At 33.4% G+C, this 18,914-nt stretch overlaps 1 protein-coding gene across 1 annotated transcript in view; it reads right to left on the bottom strand.

The window, feature by feature from the left end:
* PPIL2 (peptidylprolyl isomerase like 2) overlaps positions 1 to 18,914 on the bottom strand; it is a 134,887-nt gene that overhangs the window by 8,396 nt on the left and 107,577 nt on the right. Inside the window, exon 15 of the mRNA XM_085860610.1 lies at positions 16,978 to 17,095. Coding sequence (XP_085716736.1) covers positions 16,978 to 17,095 — 118 coding nt within the window. The remainder of the gene's footprint in view (positions 1 to 16,977; positions 17,096 to 18,914) is intronic.

Raw genomic sequence — 18,914 nt, 5'->3', positions numbered from 1 at the left:
CGTTCAACAACAACTGCCTTCCCTTCATTAAAGGTACTGTATAATGTAATACTGTTATTTTTTAGAAAATTCATAAATGTCTTGTTATAAAACTCTCTACCCTCATCAGTCCACAATTTCTTAGGTTTTCTCTTACTTTTATTAAATATCTGTTGAAAAGCTAACATAAGAGTATTACCTGTTTTGTTTTTAAAGGGACAACCCACGCATATCTACTCCTCAAATCAATAACGGTTAAAGCATACTTGTACCCCTTATCATTATTGAGTTCAATCAAATCAGCAGACCAGATATAATCAACTTCCTTGGAATAAACTTTCCTTCTCTGAAACTTTGTGAATATTGGTTTATGTAATTCATCAGCTAATTGCTCTTCAGTCTTAATGGCATCATTAGAGCCTATAAGTTTTTTGAATTTCCAAGTCCAAGTTTCAATTTAGCACTAATCATCTTCTTCACGATGAACCTATCAACTTTTTCTCTCAAGGTTGGATTTTGTATCAGAGACAAATTATATAACATTTCTCTATCGGCTTCATGCTTTTCTTCCAACGTTGTGGTATTCCCATAATCAATATCGTGTCTCATGCACACTTCATCAACTCTATTGATTGGTTTACTCCAGGATTTAGGATTGTCTGCCTCATCTAATCTTTTATCTAAGTTTGTGCCTGGACCACAGAAAGAATAACCTGGAAGATGTAATTCCCCTGGTATTCCAGTAGTTGTAAATTTACTTCCTGATAAAAACTTTTGTATATCTCCTCCGAGTTTGTGTTTGGAGATAAATTGATTTTTTTTGAACCACACACCAAACATATACCTTTTTGTATAACCCTGTTATTTTTACTTTTAATATATGAAATATTTTTAGTATTAGTTTTCTTTTTACATTTGAGACAATAACTCATTTATTTATGAGAAAAATTTCTGCAGAGTGCAAAAACCTTTTTAGTTTCCAACATGCACATTTGAATCTTAATTTTTAAAACATAAAGAATCCTTAGAAATGCCTTCACTCTCTCCTCCATTTATTTAAGAAAAAACTTGAATTAAAATCTATATCTTGTCGATGCTAATAGTCTTGTTGAAAGTATTGCAAATAGACTTGTCAAGTCTTTGTTTTCCTCCTCGGTGGGTTGAGTTATTTTCTGTAATACCTCTATTCTTTTTTGAATCTCACTGGTTTCCATATTTTGATATTTATTCATTCTCTCTCTTTCCTCCCTCTCTCTCTTCTCCTTTTCCTCCTTCTCTCTCTTCTCTCTTTCCTCCTTCTCTCTCTTCTCCTTTTCCTCCTTCTCTTTCTTCTCCCTCTCTCTCTTCTCTCTTTCCTCCCTCTCTCTATTCTCTCTTTCCTCCTTCTCCTTTTCCTCCTCTTCCCTCTCTTCTTCAACTCCTTCCTCATCCCTTACTATACTTGAATCGTTTACACCCCATAGAATATTATACATATATTCATCAGGATTTCTTGTTATTCCTGTATCCAAAATAATTTTTTTACAACAGGATACCAATAAAATTTCTTTTGAATTTCTAAAAGAGCCTTACCTTTTCTTAACCTTATAATTTTTTCATTATTTAACATTCTAATTAAATCTAAAGTTGTTGGTTTATCAACATCAGCATAATGCCAATCTTTTATTGAAAACACCTCATTCTTATGTTGTAGAACATATTTATTAAAATACCGAATACCCTTTTCTTGAAGGTATGCTTGAACACAGAAATGATAATTTTCTTGAAGCCTTCTTGCTGTCATTTATGTATTAGAAATATATGTTAGAATAATATTATGGCACGAAACACCTCCCCATCTTCCCATAGTTAAATCATTTTGTATTTCCTTACTTATTATATATAATCCTGTTTTTTCTGTTTTCATGAGATAAACAAGGGCAAAACCATTATTATATTTACCCTTATTAAATTCTTTTATTTGTTGTTTACTAATCGTGGCTCCACAAAACTCATTCTCGATACCAAGTGGATAATATTCTTCCTTACGAGACTGATTTAATTGTTCCAGGTCTTCGAGGTTAATTTTAAATGACCAATTATACCCTAAATCATTCATATCATACCCCCATTGTTCTATTCTCATACAAACGATACGCCCTTCTTTATAAAAATTTATTTTAATTCGAACTGTGAATTCTGTATGACCTGGAGATAATATCAACACTTCTGTATCTTTAGAATACACAGCCGTTTTATTTAAGTATATATATTGTGATAAATCGCTTAATCTCACCAAGTCATTCGCGTCAGTCGGGCTTGGATAATTTTTTAATTTATAAGCATTTTTCATGTTAATATTTTTGTTTATATTATATTTATGTCGTTCAGCCTGTGCCTTTGTGTAATAATTTGATAAATCAATATCCAGTTCTTGAGATACACCAAAGATAGAACCATCTTTACCAACATAAGTCATTTATATTAGATTAAAAATAATATCATAAAATTTTTTATTTTTGTTGAGTTGAAATAACACATATAGACATAATTGACCACAACACTTGGAATTTAATTCTTGGACTTGAAATGTTTGATAAACACCATTCTGTAAGAATTTTATGACTTCAACAGGTGGTGGAAGACCAAAACTATCAAAATAATATTTGTCTTGACTATTAAAAATACAAACCCAATGAGAACCGTTCCCATCATTATCTTCTAAGTTCATAATAATATTCTTTGTATGTTTCGACACATTTGTTAATTCATCTCTCATACAAATAACCACATTATGAATTTTTAATTTCTTACAATATTTGGCAAGTTGTAAATTTGATGTTGTATTCTTTCCAAATTCTTTCAACCACTCATCAATGCTCATTTATTTATTAGAAAGATATAATCCATTACCTCTTTTCGTTAATTTTACACCTGCTTGTGCTATAGAAGAAAGCATATCTCCAACTAACAATCTTGCTTTATCAGGCAGACCTTCAAGTTTTTCAGCAAAATCTACAATTACACCACTTCCACTAATTTGTTTCTCCAACTCTTTGTTATGTCTTTCCAATTCTTTTTGAGCCTGGAGTTGAGCCTTCCTTTCGTTGGCAGTTTTGACCGCTGTTGAAATACCACCCGTCAATGCTCCAACCGCACTTAAACCAGCAAATAAAGGAATTAGAAATGGGAGAAATCCTCCACTCGTCTCTCTTATTGAATATTTTTTCAACATTGGTTTTGTCATTTTAATTTTAAGTGAGCCAGTGTCATTCAAGATTTTAACCTGTTCTCTTGTGAGCAAAACATCAATTCTTACTGCTCCTTTTCTCTGAATTGTATTAACGTTAATCGTACAAGGCTTTTGATTTTGAACACAAGATGATAGTTTATGAAGATTGATTTGATTAACATATACCCCAGTTGGTACTTTGCCACTCATTTATTTAACAAAAAAATTATGTGAGACTAATCATCACACCATTATCTGTATTAATCTGCAATTCTGTTTCTTCCAAAAGCAAACAATATGTATCAACTTCTTCACTCTCTCCTCTTTCAATGTATAGGGAAGTATCCACTCGATTAGACTTTATAGTTTCTTTTTGAGCGCTCAGGTCAAACGTATAGATTGTATACAAACTTTTAAATGCTGTCATATCCAAAATAGGTTCTTTATTTCCATTACTTTCACACACCTTTTGGTAAGACTTGTATGCTTCAGCAAAATCATTTTTTTCCCAATTAATTTCCAATCTATCTCGTGGATAAAATGTTCCATCTAGAGAAACGCGAAGTTGTTTCACCTTAGCATTATCACTCAATGCATTATTCTTATCAGTCGCAGTATCACCATCTGGCTTTTTAAAAATCATCCACAGATATCGTGGCTTTCCTTCCAGAACACCCAAATTCCACGTGTAAGTAGTTTGATTGAGTTTAACGTGTTGACATCTTCTTTTGAGGTATGATACACTGAGTGGTCTCTTTGAGTTAAGTCTTCGATTCAACATCTCTTCTGTTTTAAGATTAGGAGTATATTCACTGATATACCAACTCATCTCCTCAATTACAAATTTATTCTGATCACCAAAAGCATTACCAACACCAAAAAGCAATCTATTTTCATTATCATTCCTTTGTAGTTGAAATCTAATTTTAAGACCATACAGAACTTTATCATAATCACAAAATCCAAATATACCTTTAAGAGGAACTGCCACAGTAAAACTATTTTCTGCTTTTGTATCATCATTATACATTCCTTTCCTTTGAATATATCCAGGGTCTGTGTTTGTTCCCGTTGACATATCAGGAATAAAACCTTCGACAGACCCCTTTCCCATTCTATCACTGAATGTATAGAGTGTAAATTTCATCATTTCAGATACAGCAGAGACATAATCAACCGCTTCAACTTCTTGTGTTCCAATATACAATCGCACACTATCAAACATTTTCCAGAAGAAATCATTTACAAGTGTAGCGTTTGTGTTATTCCCAGCCTTAGTGAATTTAAATTTACACAACAAGAAACTTTCGGAGAGATTCAAATAGGTTTGTTGATTATTTATTTCAAAACTTTTTGTACCATTTGTATTCCAGTCTGTTCCAGTTATTGCATTTACCTTGAAGTAATCTTCTTTTTTAGTGGAGTTTGAGATAATAATAGTATCATCCAAATCATAGATACTATCAATTGCTTCCATACTTGTATTTATTTAGGAAAAAAGATGTTAAAACTTTTGAAACCCTGATCCAAGTATTTGAATTATTTTCTGTCGTTCTTGGAGGGACAACTGAGTTTTACCTTTCTTAATTTCTTTTATTGCTTGTAATTTATGAGATTCTTTCTGAGCATCTTTTATACTCTTTACAGCACCTGCTACATTTCCCACAGCAGAAGCAGTTGAACCAATTAGGTCTTTATGTTTAAGAATAGTTGAACCAATACCCTTGAGAGTATCAATTATCCCATCTCCTCTAAATTGATGTCCAACACCCCTTTGTCTCTTAGGTTTATAGTATCCTCTACCAAGATACATACCTTCACCCTTGTAGTACGGGGAAAGGAACATCCCATCCCCTGTAATTATTTTATATTTTCCCAACTCGTGCTTCCTCACAATAACCATCGTATTTATTTATTGAAAAACTTCACGTAGGTGAATTCTGATGGATATAACTTCTCCATTAAAAGAGATCACACGATTATCTTGGTCGGTTATCCTAAAATTTACTCTGTGTATGGTTTTTCCTGACACAGGTAGATAAACCAAATTTTTAGGCTCCATATTGAATTTATAACCAATTGGGGTTGAGTATGCGCTGAATGAAAATATTGTATTTGTTTTTAATCCATCATTATAAGCACCATCAATCAAATCACAGTGAATTAACACCGAATTTATTCCTGAGGATATTTGAATGACATTATCACTGTAAAACGTCCCATTAGTTTCAATCTTTTTTGAGGAGAAACCTAATAACTCTCTAAATGAATTATCAATTGTGAAATCAACCTTGTAGTTATTTTTAACTTTAATCGTTGATTTTGAAGTATGTTTTTGAATGTTTATAATAATATTTTTCGGTTCATCACCCTGTTCTTTCATAAGACGAGCAATTTCGGAAGATATTTGAGAAATCTCGTATGCTCCGGGTGAGACTGTTATCGTTTTGTATCCACTTCCCGGATTATAACTAAACTTGTCATTTTTCTCGGTTATATTAAATAAGGTATTATAAGTCTCCATGGACAATAAAGATGCCTCATATTCTTTTGTTGTGTCAAGTTGTAGTGGGTATGGGAATGAAGATGTGTGGTCGCTTGTTGTGAAATTAAAACTCAGGATTGTGCTTCTCATCTTATTTAATATGAGATAAAATGTCTTTATATTGATATTTCTTAATTATTTTCATGTTCATCAACTGGTCTAAAATGGCTGATGCTTCATTAAAACAATTGTTATTTCCAGCCTTCTTACTGCCAAACAACAATAACAGTCTATTAACTAATTGCGATGGGTCATTTGGAAGAAAACTAATACCTGAACCAAGGATACTTAAAGCCTGAATAATGTGTTTCTCCTTCTCATTCTTCCTACTTTTACCAGAAAGAATAACCTTATAATTTAGAGTGTTCAGCAAATCAATATATACTCTATCATCATTATTTTCCATATCCAATGGTTTATCAATATACTTTGATTCATCCCTCACAGTTGAACCTTGCCTTCCATCTTTTGTGAGAAGAAACATTAATCTCGGAGTTAGTTTAACAGGGGGTTGAGCAGAACTTAAGAACCTTAATTCATCATTAAATATCAATACCTTTTCTTGAACAAGAAGAAATATTGCTGGTTGTTCTGTTGGAATGAGTCCTGCTTTGGTTTTTGAATCCGCTGAATATTCATTGTTTTGAACAGCATTCACAATATAATCAGGGGTTGATTAATCTCTTCCAGTTGTTGAAATAAACCTTCATCATCATATTCTAATTCTCCTAAATGCTCTAATTCTTCCTCCGTCATTTGACTGAAATCTTTTAACATTTGAAGCTTTCTAGGAGTATATTCTACTGTGGGAACTGTGGAAACATCTTTCATTTTTTCTTGGGAAGTTTTTAAAAGTGGTTTAAAAAATTTCTCTTGTTTTTTTCAAATGCTTCTTCGCCCGTTAGTTTCTGTCTGCGTTTCTTCTTTATGTCTTCCTGTTGTTTTACAACTTTTGAAACCAACTCTTGATGTTCCTTAAATCTTCTTGCTCTTTCTTTTGTATCCATTTATTTATTGTAAAATATCATTTAATGAATTGTAAAGATCAACAGGGAAATTTTCCTTTTCTTCATCATTCAAGTAGATGTGTTCAAATAAATCCTTTTCTTTAAATATTTCATCAAATTCTTTATTAACATTAATGCGAGTTGTAATTTCTTCTTCACTAATCCTTGCATCTCTGCTTTTCATACGTTTGTGTTGAGTTTCTTCATCAACATCAAAACCGAATGATAAAATCTTCACTCCGCTCAGATATTTAATAATTTGTCTCTGCTCCTTCTGGATTAGTTTCTAATATCCCAACACCACCAGATTTTAGTTTCTTTAACTCACTCTTACAATGTGAATATTTTGTTGTACCAAGAGAAACCTCCTCAAATATTTGTCCTTCATTCCTCAATCGCATATGTTCCTCCACTGAAATATAGTGATAATCTTCACCTTTTACTTCTCCAGGTCTTATTGCTCTAGTTGTTGTTGATACAATGCGTATCACGGGGTGTTTTTTAAGTAAATTTACAATATTCTCATTTGTACTACACAAGAACCTTGATTTATGAAAGTTTTTTCCAGAAGCAGATTTACCCACAAGATTTATAATAATAGTTGTCATTTATATATGTAGTTGTTTATAAAACAAAAAATATATCCCTTAATATCTCATCTTGTTTCACAACAATATATTTATATTTTTCAGTCGTGTGCTTCATATAATCCTCAAATTTCTTTTTACTACATAATGTAGAACAATTATCTCTCCAAAAATTATTGATATCTATTGAATTTAACTTGAATAAAATAAAAGTATTAGCATTGTTTCTGATGGAACGACGAGGAAGTTGAAAGTACGATTGACTAAGATAAATACAATTACAAGAAGAATGTCTCCCTCTTGTGTAGTAGCTGTCCATTACCGTTTGGTTTCTCTCATTAACACAATCATCAAAGATAACGAGGTTCTTTTTTGATTTATCCAAATCTTGGGGAGACGGTATATCATCCGTATTATCACTAAGAATACAAGTTATAAGATTTGATTTCTTTTTACATCTCTGTGTATCACAAAATAGTTGAATTATATCTTCAATGTTATAATCATTTAGGTTTTTTTGACGTTTAAATAAACCTATTATATCTTCTTTTTGAAGACCAGCATTAAAACCTTGTGAGAGTAGTTGATACTCTGGTTGAAAACTCGACTTTGTGAAAATTATTAAATTATCATAATCTAAAAAGTTGGGAGTGAGGAGCATTTTTAAAAGTAAGCAGGTTTTTCCACATCCACTTGAACCAACTATGAGACATCTTAATGAATTTGGGAGATTTTTATGGTTGTTAAATTTTATCTTATTTTCCCAAATAGGTAAAAAATCATTCATTTATATATTTGAAAAACAGGTTATTTAATTTATTATTGGCTTTTTTAGAAACTCTATATTTTATCCTAAGTTCAGGTTTAATTTCAAGATAATCCATTATTTTATTTATACAATATCTTGTGTTGATATTTCCCTGAAAATTACATCCATGAATAATATACAACAACAATCCTTTGAACATTTCTCTTATACGTTCAGTTTCTTCCCTTGTAAGGAAAGGTGTGTTATCATCCTCATACTTTACATTCATTTCTCTAATCAATCTTGTAAAGTAATTCATTTTTGGTGTAAATCTAAAAGAATTATTTTCCTTTTTATATTTTTTATTATCATTAATTAGAAGATAATCACAGAATATACATTGTTTATAGGCTTTTGACTCTGTGTTTAATCCCTGTCTTTCACACGCAGGACAATTCTCAAATTTGTCATATGGAGAATCAGGAAAGTCTAGCATATTTATAAAGTAAAACTTTACTTAAACTGAAATTCATCTATACTTTCAGTTGTATATTACCATCGATATCGATATACTTTTTTTCATTATCAGATTCAACGACAACATTTTTTATATTAAAGGTAATTTTAAAATTATCGTTAACTACTATTGAACGAAATGTCATTTCACCTGATATATTAACATCCTTTATTTCATCAAGATTTACATCTTTAAGGTTGTTGAAAAAAATACAAATTTCTCCTTGCATATTACAGATGGTCTTATCTTTTCTTTCTAAAGCTTCATCCATAAGGTTTTTGTTCTTTGATACTTTTTCTTGTTTCATTGCTTTTTCTAGTTTTGAATATATTACTAGAAGGAGAGGAGAAACTTTTGTTAGAGATACTTTAATTGATGTTCTACCAGGTATACTAAAAGCCCTTCCACTGAAGGAAATTGAAGAACTCATATTATTTACCATAATAGTTTTTATCCAATAGTTGTTATATTTATCTTTGTTCAATTTTACATCCTTGACATATTTCTCAGTATCTTTAACAGATGAAGAGATTGATTGAAACTTGTCTTTTGTGTCTTGAAACATTGTATTTATTAAGTGAAAAAGTTGGAGGATAAAATGTTTTTAAGCACAGATTCACCTATAAATTAAACGAAATTTTCATCAAGAAAATTTTAGTTTAAGCAAAGTTTTATTCTATAAATATGGTGAATACAACGTACTGCGATGTTTGTAATCACGAATATAAACATTATAGAAAACACCTCCGAACCAACAAACACACATTTAATCTATTTCATCAAATATCTCCTCTTGAGTTGGAAAGAAAACATTGTGATATCTGTTCAAAGGATGTTTTGAAGAGTAGTTATAATCAACATCTTCAATCACAAAAACACAAGAAAAATGAGTTTAAAGTAAAGGGAGACTATTATATTAAAAACACTGATGAGGCATTTAAAGGGCATATAAAAATAAGGATTTTTCAATTTGGAGAACCCAGTCCATCATCAATAGCTGAATCAATTGAAATAGTGAAACCCGATGTTGAAAAATTTATTAAAAAGACATTAAAAGAAATAAAAACTTTAAAGTTTTATATGGGAGTGAAAATGAATATGAAAAGACAAGATGAAGAACAAACTCCTTATATGAGAACAGATCTTCATTTTATAACATCATTTCAAGATTTTTTGAATAGTGGGGTTTATGAAGAACTATCAAGACAAGAGGAGGATGTTGATAATACAGTGGTAGGAAGTGGATTCAATATTAAAAAATCATCTTTTTAGATATACACATTCTAAAATCAAACCCTCTTAAAGCTTCTTCTTATATTGAATTACCAAAAGAAATAAAACTAAAGAAGGCAGTTGTTAATATTAAGAACAATGATAATAAATGTTTTCTCTGGTCTGTTCTTGCTCACTTACATCCACCAAAATGTAATTCAGAAAGAGTAAAACAATATATGAAATATGAGAATACCTTGGACATTAAAGATTTTAAATTCCCAATGCCATTAACAGATATTCCTAAATTTGAGAAAAAGAATAATCTTTCTATTAATGTATATGGATTAACGGATACAAACAAAATTCAAATATTAAAAATTTCAAACAACTATAAAAATGAAGAAACACACATTGACCTTTTATATTTTAGTGTTGGAAAGAATTCACATTACACATACATCAATAATTTATCAAGATTAATCTCTTCTCAGGTATTCAGAACAGCAAACAAAATATATCCTTGTAAGCGATGTCTTAATTCATTTCATACAAAAGAACGATTAGAACAACATTCAAAATATTGTAGTAATCATAAATCAGCTGTAATTACAATGCCTAAACCTGGTGAAAAGATTTATTTTGAAGATTATAATAAATCTATCATGCACCCATTTGTGATATACGCTGATTTTGAATGTATCCTTAAAAAGATAAATACTGCTTCTCCTAATCCAAAAGAACCATATACAAATAAATATCAAAAACATATTCCTTGTGGTTTTTGTTATTATATCAAATCATCTGTTGGAGAAAAGTATAACAAACTTGAACATTATCGTGGAAAAAATGCTTCACAAGAGTTTGTAAAACGATTAGAAAAGGATTGTATAAGACTCACTAAATTAATGAAAGAAACAAATGAACCGATGAAATTAACCAAAGAAGAAAAATTAGAATTTAGAATGAACAATATCTGTCATATTTGTGAGGGGGAAATTAAGGAGTCTAAAGTTAGAGACCATTGTCATCTTACTGGTAAATATAGAGGTCCCGCTCATTCCTGTTGTAATCTTAATTATAAATTACCTTCTTTTATTCCAGTCTTTCTTCACAACAGCGCCAACTATGATACACATCTATTTATAAATGAACTTTCAAAAACACCAGGGAATATTTCTGCTATAACAAACACAAGTCAAAAGTATATTTCATTTTCAAAAATGATATTCACAAAACCTATAACTCGTATTAGGTTTTTAGATTCTTACAAGTTTATGGGAACACCACTAGCCTACCTCGCATCAAATCTAAGCTCCACGGACTCTTTTCCAAATCTTAATTCATTCTTTCCAAAAGAGGAAATTCTCACTCAAGAGGAAATTCAGATTAAAGAGAGAATTCAAAGTAAAGAGGAAATTCTAACTGAAGATGAAATTCTAATTATAAAGAAAATTCGAACTAAAGAGGAAATTCAGATTAAAGATGAAATTCTGATTAAAGAAGGAATTCTTACGAGAGAGGAAATTCAAACAAGGAATGAAATTCAAAGTAAAGAGAAAATTCTTACAAGTAAGGGAATTTATCCTTATGATTATATGGATTCATTTATGAGATTTAAAGAAACACAACTTCCTTCAAAAGAAAGTTTCTATAATAACCTTTATGAAGAAGAGATAAGTGATAAGGAATATAAACACGCACAAGAAATATGGAAAATATTTAAGATAAAGAACCTTGGAGAATATCATGATTTATATCTAAAAACAGATGTTTTATTGTTAGCTGATGTGTTTGAGGCTTTTAGAACACTCTGTCATAATAAAAATTGTTATGGATTAGACCCTGCCCACTATTTCACAGCTCCTGGTTTAGCTTGGAGTGCAATGTTGAAAATGACAAAACAAGATATAGATTTAATCAGTGATGTTGATATGCTTTTGATGATTGAGAAGTCCAAGAGAGGTGGAATATCACAAGTATGTTCAAAAAGATATGCGAAAGCAAATAATAAATATCTCCCAAATTATGATAGTGAAAAAGATAGTAATTATTTGATGTATTTTGATGCTAATAATTTGTATGGATGGGCAATGTCTCAATCTCTGCCTTATGGTAAATTAGAGTGGGTGGAAGAAAAGGATTATGAAAAGGCTTTGATGAATATTGTTATTTCTTCTCAAGAGGAATTGAATGACGAAGAAGAAGGTTATTATTTTGAAGTTGATTTGAGGTACCCGAGTGATCTTCATAATAAGCATAAAGATCTTCCTTTTGCATGTGAGAAAGAAACTCCAAAGAAAGAATGGTTAAGTGATTATCATAAAAGTTTTAATATTAAAGGTAAATCAACAGAAAAGTTATTAACAACATTCTATGATAAAGAGGGATATGTTTTGCATCAGAGAAGCTTAAAACAGTTTTTGAGAGAAGGATTGAGAGTAGCTAAAATTCATAGAGTTTTAAAATTTAAACAAAGTCCTTGGGTGAAAAAGTATATTCAATTCAATACAGATATGAGAGCAAATACAAAAGTAAAATTTGAAGGGGACTTTTATAAATTAATGAATAATGCTGTATTTGGAAAGACTATGGAAAATGTTAGAAACAGGCAAAACATTAGATTCGCAACATCTTGGAAAGAAGCTTCGAGATTGATAAATAAACCAAGTTTTGAGAGAGAAGAGGTTTTTTCAGAGAACTTTTCTGCAATTCATATGAAAAAGGAAAGTATTGTAATGGATAAACCAATTTATATTGGAACAGCAGTTCTTGATTTATCAAAGATATTGATGTATGATTATTTGTATAATGACTTAAAGAAAGAGTATGGTGAAAATGTTTCATTGTTGTATATGGACACTGATAGTTTTATCCTAGATATAAAAACTGATGATGTTTATGAAGATATGAAGAAAAATATTGGAGTATATGATACAAGTAATTTCAGCAAGAAGAGTGAGTTATTTTCCAAAAAGAATGAAAAGGTTATTGGTAAGTTTAAGGATGAGTTGGGTGGAAAAGTAATGAGTGAGTTTATTGGATTGAGAGCAAAGGCATATGCTTATAAGTATGGTGAACAGATTGATAAGAGGTTAAAGGGAATAAAGAAATATGTAATAAAGAAATCAATAACTTTTAGAAATTATTATAATTGTTTGATGAATAAGAAAGAAGAATATAGGAAAATGAATACAATAAGAAGTTATAAACATAACATATATAGTGAAGAAGTAAATAAAAAGGCATTAGGAGCCTTTGATGATAAGAGATTTATTTTAGATAATGGAATAGATTGTGTTCCATATGGATATTGTATGATAGAGTGTATAAAATAGATTATGTTTTAACGATGGGAAGATGGGTTAGGGTTTTTAAGGGCTACCGCCGCGTTTTTCACAATATATAAATGGTTAAACCAAGTATTAATCAAACTAAAGAGTGGAGAAAATCTCAGTCTTGGTATATAAATGGAAAACATAATGAATGTGAAAAATATCAAATAAGTCTTATTGAAAAAATAACTAAAACAAAGGTAAATAAAACAAATAAGCGAATTAATTTAAAAACTAGTAAGTTAGAGGATGTAAAGAAAAAAATGAATATCCTTGAATGGACTGAAAACTTTGATGGTTATCAATTGAACAATGAAAAACAATTTACTATAATCTCAAAATGATATGTGGCTCAGGAGGTGGTCAAACAAGAGCATTAAGAGAAGTTTATCATTTCGTAATGGCACAAAAGGGGTATCTTAAAAAATATAAAGATTCAAATGTTTTGTTTGTCAATATTTTAGATGGGGATTATTGTGCAAAGAAAATTAAACTATTGAAGGAATTTGAGAATGAACAAATCTTTATAGGTTCAATGAGTGAGCTGTTCAACCCCAGGTGTTCAATTCAATGAGGTTCAACCTCCAAGTTAAAAGGGGGACAAATAAATATACCTTGGGATAAAAAGGGGATTTATTTTTAGGGAAAAAAATATAAATCGCTGAAAATCCCCATTCATTTACATGGGGAAAAGTGAGCCAGAATCAGTATTCTTACCCTACTTATATATATATATATATATACACGTATATATATATATATATATATGTATATATATATATGTATATATATATATATATATATATATATGTATATATGTATATATATGTATATATGTATATATGTATATATATGTATATATGTATATATATGTATATATATGTATATATATGTATATATATGTATATATGTATATATATGTATATATATGTATATATGTATATATATATATATGTATATATATATATATATATATGTATATATATCTATATATAAATATATGTATATATGTATATATATATGTATATATAAGTATATATATATATATATATATATATATATATATATATATATATATATATATACATATACACACATATACACATATATATGTATTTCTCAGCACTGAAAAACATATTCCAAGTGTTTGACCAGCTCGAGATTACATTAAGATCTGCAGATATAGAAGAGGCTGCTGCTGCCTGTCGGAAGGATGAGGGATACTCGGGCAGAGGGTAGAGTGATCAGTAAAAAGATAAAGCATATTGTTGCGGGCCGGGGTCCGGTGGCAAGAACGACCACTAGGTGGGGGAATTTACATCGATTCCACCAGACTCTGGGGAATTGTAGGCCGTTGCTCACAGATAATTCCGTGATGCGGCGGGTCGCAAAACCGACCGTGGACGCCAATACCTCAACCGTGTGGCGTAGGGTCCTCCTTTCTAGAATCAAGTTACCTAATTAACCACGCGGTTTCAACTACCGAGGAACCACGCCCTCGGTACGCCTTGCCTGAACCAGATCACTGTACTGACCGGTAGAGTACCAACTACCTTTCCGGATCGGATGCAGCCGAGCGGAACTGCCAAGGACGTACCGGCTAGAAGGAACGGATTATCCGGGATTAAGACCCGGCTAAACTTAGATCCAAACCATGCTGGACCAATGGAGGAAAAGACAAAAAGAGTTAGGAACATTTCTACAATAATTTATTGACACTAAGGCGAGGAAAAACATGTGGCACAGGAACAAGGTTAATTGGTTATGTTATGCAGGGGGAAGATGAGAGAGATGTTGCGTGACAATTATACAGCAACTTACCAAAGCGGACACAGAGCAGACTTACGCGAGAATAATAAAAGCAAGAATTACAATAATCAAAGATCTAATACAATTTTACTTAAAAGACAGGTGCCACACTCTCAGACACACACTCAGCCAAAACAAACCCAACGAAAAGAAAAGGGGACCCTTTTGTAGCCAGGAAGGGAGGGAGTTCAGGTCGCAGTTCTCGGTACCCGAGAGTTTCAGGGGAAGGAGTGCTCCGTGGTGCAGCACCTAACAAGCCATACAGTTCGGACCACAGCCGCTCGTGTGGAGTTCGGGTCCGTGGAGGAGCTTGAGTGGAGTCCAAGGTGGGAACAGGGCAGCAGACATGACCCAACAAGAGATCCGGTCGAGGTCGGGTGTGCGTGGACCAGCACAACAGGCGGGCCGCCGAGGTGAGACGTAGGCAGACACTCTGTAACAACGACCCCTTCAACAACTGCACACTCCAATCCCTCTACCACAACCTCCTTCAACCTTCCCAAACAACCAACGAACCCACCGAACATGAACCAACCAAGCACTAAGCACTTCCAAATCCAACTCCTTCCTTTCTTTCTCTCAAATCCAACCATGAACTCCTTTTCATCCCATAACACCACTCTGAGGATTGCTTTGTATTTTAATGATCACGGAGCTAGGGGGTGGAGCCATGGCGAAGCCGACATCATCGTCCATCCTGATTGAACAGGGCCTTCGTGTGGTCCGCCCTTTCTGGGCAGGGTTTCGGCCAGGCACCGGCAAGAACCGCCCACTCAACACGTGTCTGGACCTGCCGAGAAGGAACTACTACAGCGAACATGGAGATTTTGCCTTGGAAAAATGAGTCTCTGGGTAGACGAGTAAGCGGTGGAAGTGCTTGTCCAGCCCAAATGAGAGTGGCAAGCGAGAGGAAGGTACTGTGGTTCCAATAAGAGGGGGGATAAAATAAAAGGGGAGAAAATGATCTATTAACCTAACTAAATAAAAAAACATTGCAATGCACCCCCATGTCTTCCCACTACACACAAGGAAGGCATCTATCTGCACATATACTAATGGCATAACTAACTTTGGGACAACTGTGTTTGTATGCATACGGTTCCGAGAACCGTAAGAATATTTTCTCGAGGGTCAGAGATTGTTGATGAATATTAGGAATAGGATGGGGCCGACAACACTGCCTTGGGGCACTCTGGCCTTGACGGGGAGAGGAAATTAAAGAATTCCATTGAGAACCACACATTGGCTACGTGAGTCAAGGAAGTCAGTAATCCAAGAGTGGAGTTGGCCTTGGATTCCATAGGCAGTTTGGACAGCAGGGTGGGATGCCAGACTATCAAATGCTTGAGATGTGTCCAGAGAGCCTGCCCTGATCTCTCACCTGGCATTGAGAGCCTCCATCCATTGTTGAGATAGCAGAGGCAGCATGTCCAAAGTAAAGTGGAGTGACCTGGTCTGAATCTGAACCAAGTCAAAAATCAGGCTGTTAGAGAAGGATTTGATGTCTACTGCAATTAAGGATTCCATGACCTTGTTGGTAATTGCAAGTAAGCTAATAGGTCTGTAGTTAAGTGGATCGCTTTTTGCATTTTGTTTATGTAATGCATTCGAAGCAGATAGAAGATAACCTGGGGAAAATTTTATACGGTGAAACGAGCAGAAAGAGGATGTGCAAGAGTAGCAGAGCAGGTTTTTACGACACGTGAACTGACACTATTTGGGCCAGTTACAGAATTGGAGTCGAAGGATGCAAGAAACTTCTCCACCTTCTCAGGTGAAAAAGACAGAGTCCAGTTGCAGTTGGGTGTGACAGTGTCAGGCAGCTGCAGAGAGCGAGTATTTGAGGGGAAGGGGAGAGGGAGATTTGGAAGCAGACAGAATTGAGGAATTCTGTGTTTGCTGTTTTACATAGGAGGACCTTTATTTACAGAGGACTTCAACTGTTTTACAAAAGAGTATACATTAATAAACTCATGAGTAAGTATTGCTGAAAAAAAAGGCAGGGTGGAGGCTGTGTGGGCACTCACAACTGACTCTTGTTGCAATTTGGCCCAGAGTTGGCCATGCTGAGTACACCACGGCCTGTGTGTGTTAAATTGGGCTTAAATTCGTCTTTGAAAGGGCGAGCCCAAGCAGAATCGCCTCCTGAAGGTATACAAAACATGAAGAAAACAATCACTCCAGGAAATACTTGAAACATTACGTACAACAGTGTCAATGTAAATGCCAACAGGAAACTGTCCTTCAGTTTAATGAAAACCTGAAAGCAAGCCACACAATGAAGCAATTGTCAAAAATAATGTCAGTCAGGTTCCACCCACCACCATCCCCCAAAAAGGAAAATTAATCAAAAACTATACCATGGTCTTCAAATAATTATTGGGTTGTCATGGTTCGAGTTTTTATCCCCCGCCGCATGGCGGAAGGGGGATATTTATTATTATCCTGCCTCCGGAGGGAGGGAGCGGGATATTGCAATCGTCCGGTTTGTTTGTCTGTCTGTTAGCAACTTTACGGCAAAACGGCTTTAGCAAACACTATCAAATTTAATCCACAGGTGGGCAATGAACCTTGGACGACCCCATTAACTTTTGGGTCCAATTGGATCAAAGGTCAAGGTCACAAAAAGATCAAAATCGTTTTTCGCTCATAACGTCGTCAAAAATGATCTGATTTACTTCAAACTAAGCTTATAGTGAACCTTATTCTATTTGTCACTTATAATCCTACCCGTTCCTATTGTGAAAAATGCATATTTGTGAAGATCGGTAGGGTCCGAAGTTTTGGGGGTCATGGTCATCGGTCAAAATTACAAATTTTCCATTATAAATCAAAAAAGGTTAGGAATATGTGTGTTTACTATGGAAGACATATCAAGTATTTATTGGCTTTCATTTGACACCATGACCTTTGACCTTACGTGGCCTTGAAAGGTCAAAATCATTTTACGGTCATAACGTCGTCAAAAATGGTTTAATTGACTTCAAATTAAGACTAAAATATTCCTTATTCTATTCCTTACAATCAACATTCAGGTTAAGGATGTATCAAATTTAAATTTGATCACCAAAATAACTTTATGCCTTAAATGGGCAGGATTTGTTGTGCCTGGCACCACTTATTATTATTATTATTATTGAGTCCATGATTGTGTACTTGTCATCAATCATTGTTTGATCACTTTTATATAATCACTAACACCATTGGCTGAGATGCATTCCCAAAATTTTACTGGCCCTCTGCCATGCTTCCCTGTTAATGTTGTACACCGACTGATACCATTATTTTATGAAACAATCATCAATTGTTGCCAAACAATTCAAACTTGGATCTGTGTATAAAGCCTCTCTAGCTTTTATCACACCGCTCATAAATTGACAACTACAGTAGACTAGGCATAAGTCGTCACCATCGGGACCAAGAAAAAAGTGACGACTTAGACGTGTGACGAGTTACGCGTATGCGAACATTCATGATGACTGTGGGGTGAAGGATGAAGTCGCTCGTGGCCTGGACATGTACGTGTGAGAGGGCGCAACAATCTCTAAGCCGGCTATTGTACCAAAAGGGAAACACAATCCTCGGGGCATAGGTGGGGGTTCATTGGTGAGTTGGAAAGTGATCAAGCAAAGATGGAATTCATGAATCACTTTATCAAAAGTAAAGATAATGAACAACTGTAAGACAACTCATATACCATCGGTGATGGTATATGACCATCGACAAATGTGGAATGAATGGCTGTTAGAATTCATTCATTGGAATTAATGTAGAATGAGTTTTCATATACCATCGACAAATTAAATGACACACAGTCATCGTGATGACTACCACTCAATACCTATATGAAAGTGAGTGTGGTGATGTACAAAACAAGCCAATATAAAACCATGATCGGACTTCAACACGAAGCTCGATCGATCCTTTACTCCTTCGCCAGAGACTGCATTGCGCAGCCTGTCTA

This window comes from Eptatretus burgeri, chromosome 16 (genome assembly GCF_056783735.1).
Source record: "Eptatretus burgeri isolate ZD-2024b chromosome 16, Ebu_testis_v1, whole genome shotgun sequence".
NCBI classification, from domain to species: domain Eukaryota; kingdom Metazoa; phylum Chordata; class Myxini; order Myxiniformes; family Myxinidae; genus Eptatretus; species Eptatretus burgeri.
Note: the sequence above shows the minus strand (reverse complement) of the source record. Positions and strands in the feature narration are given on the sequence as shown.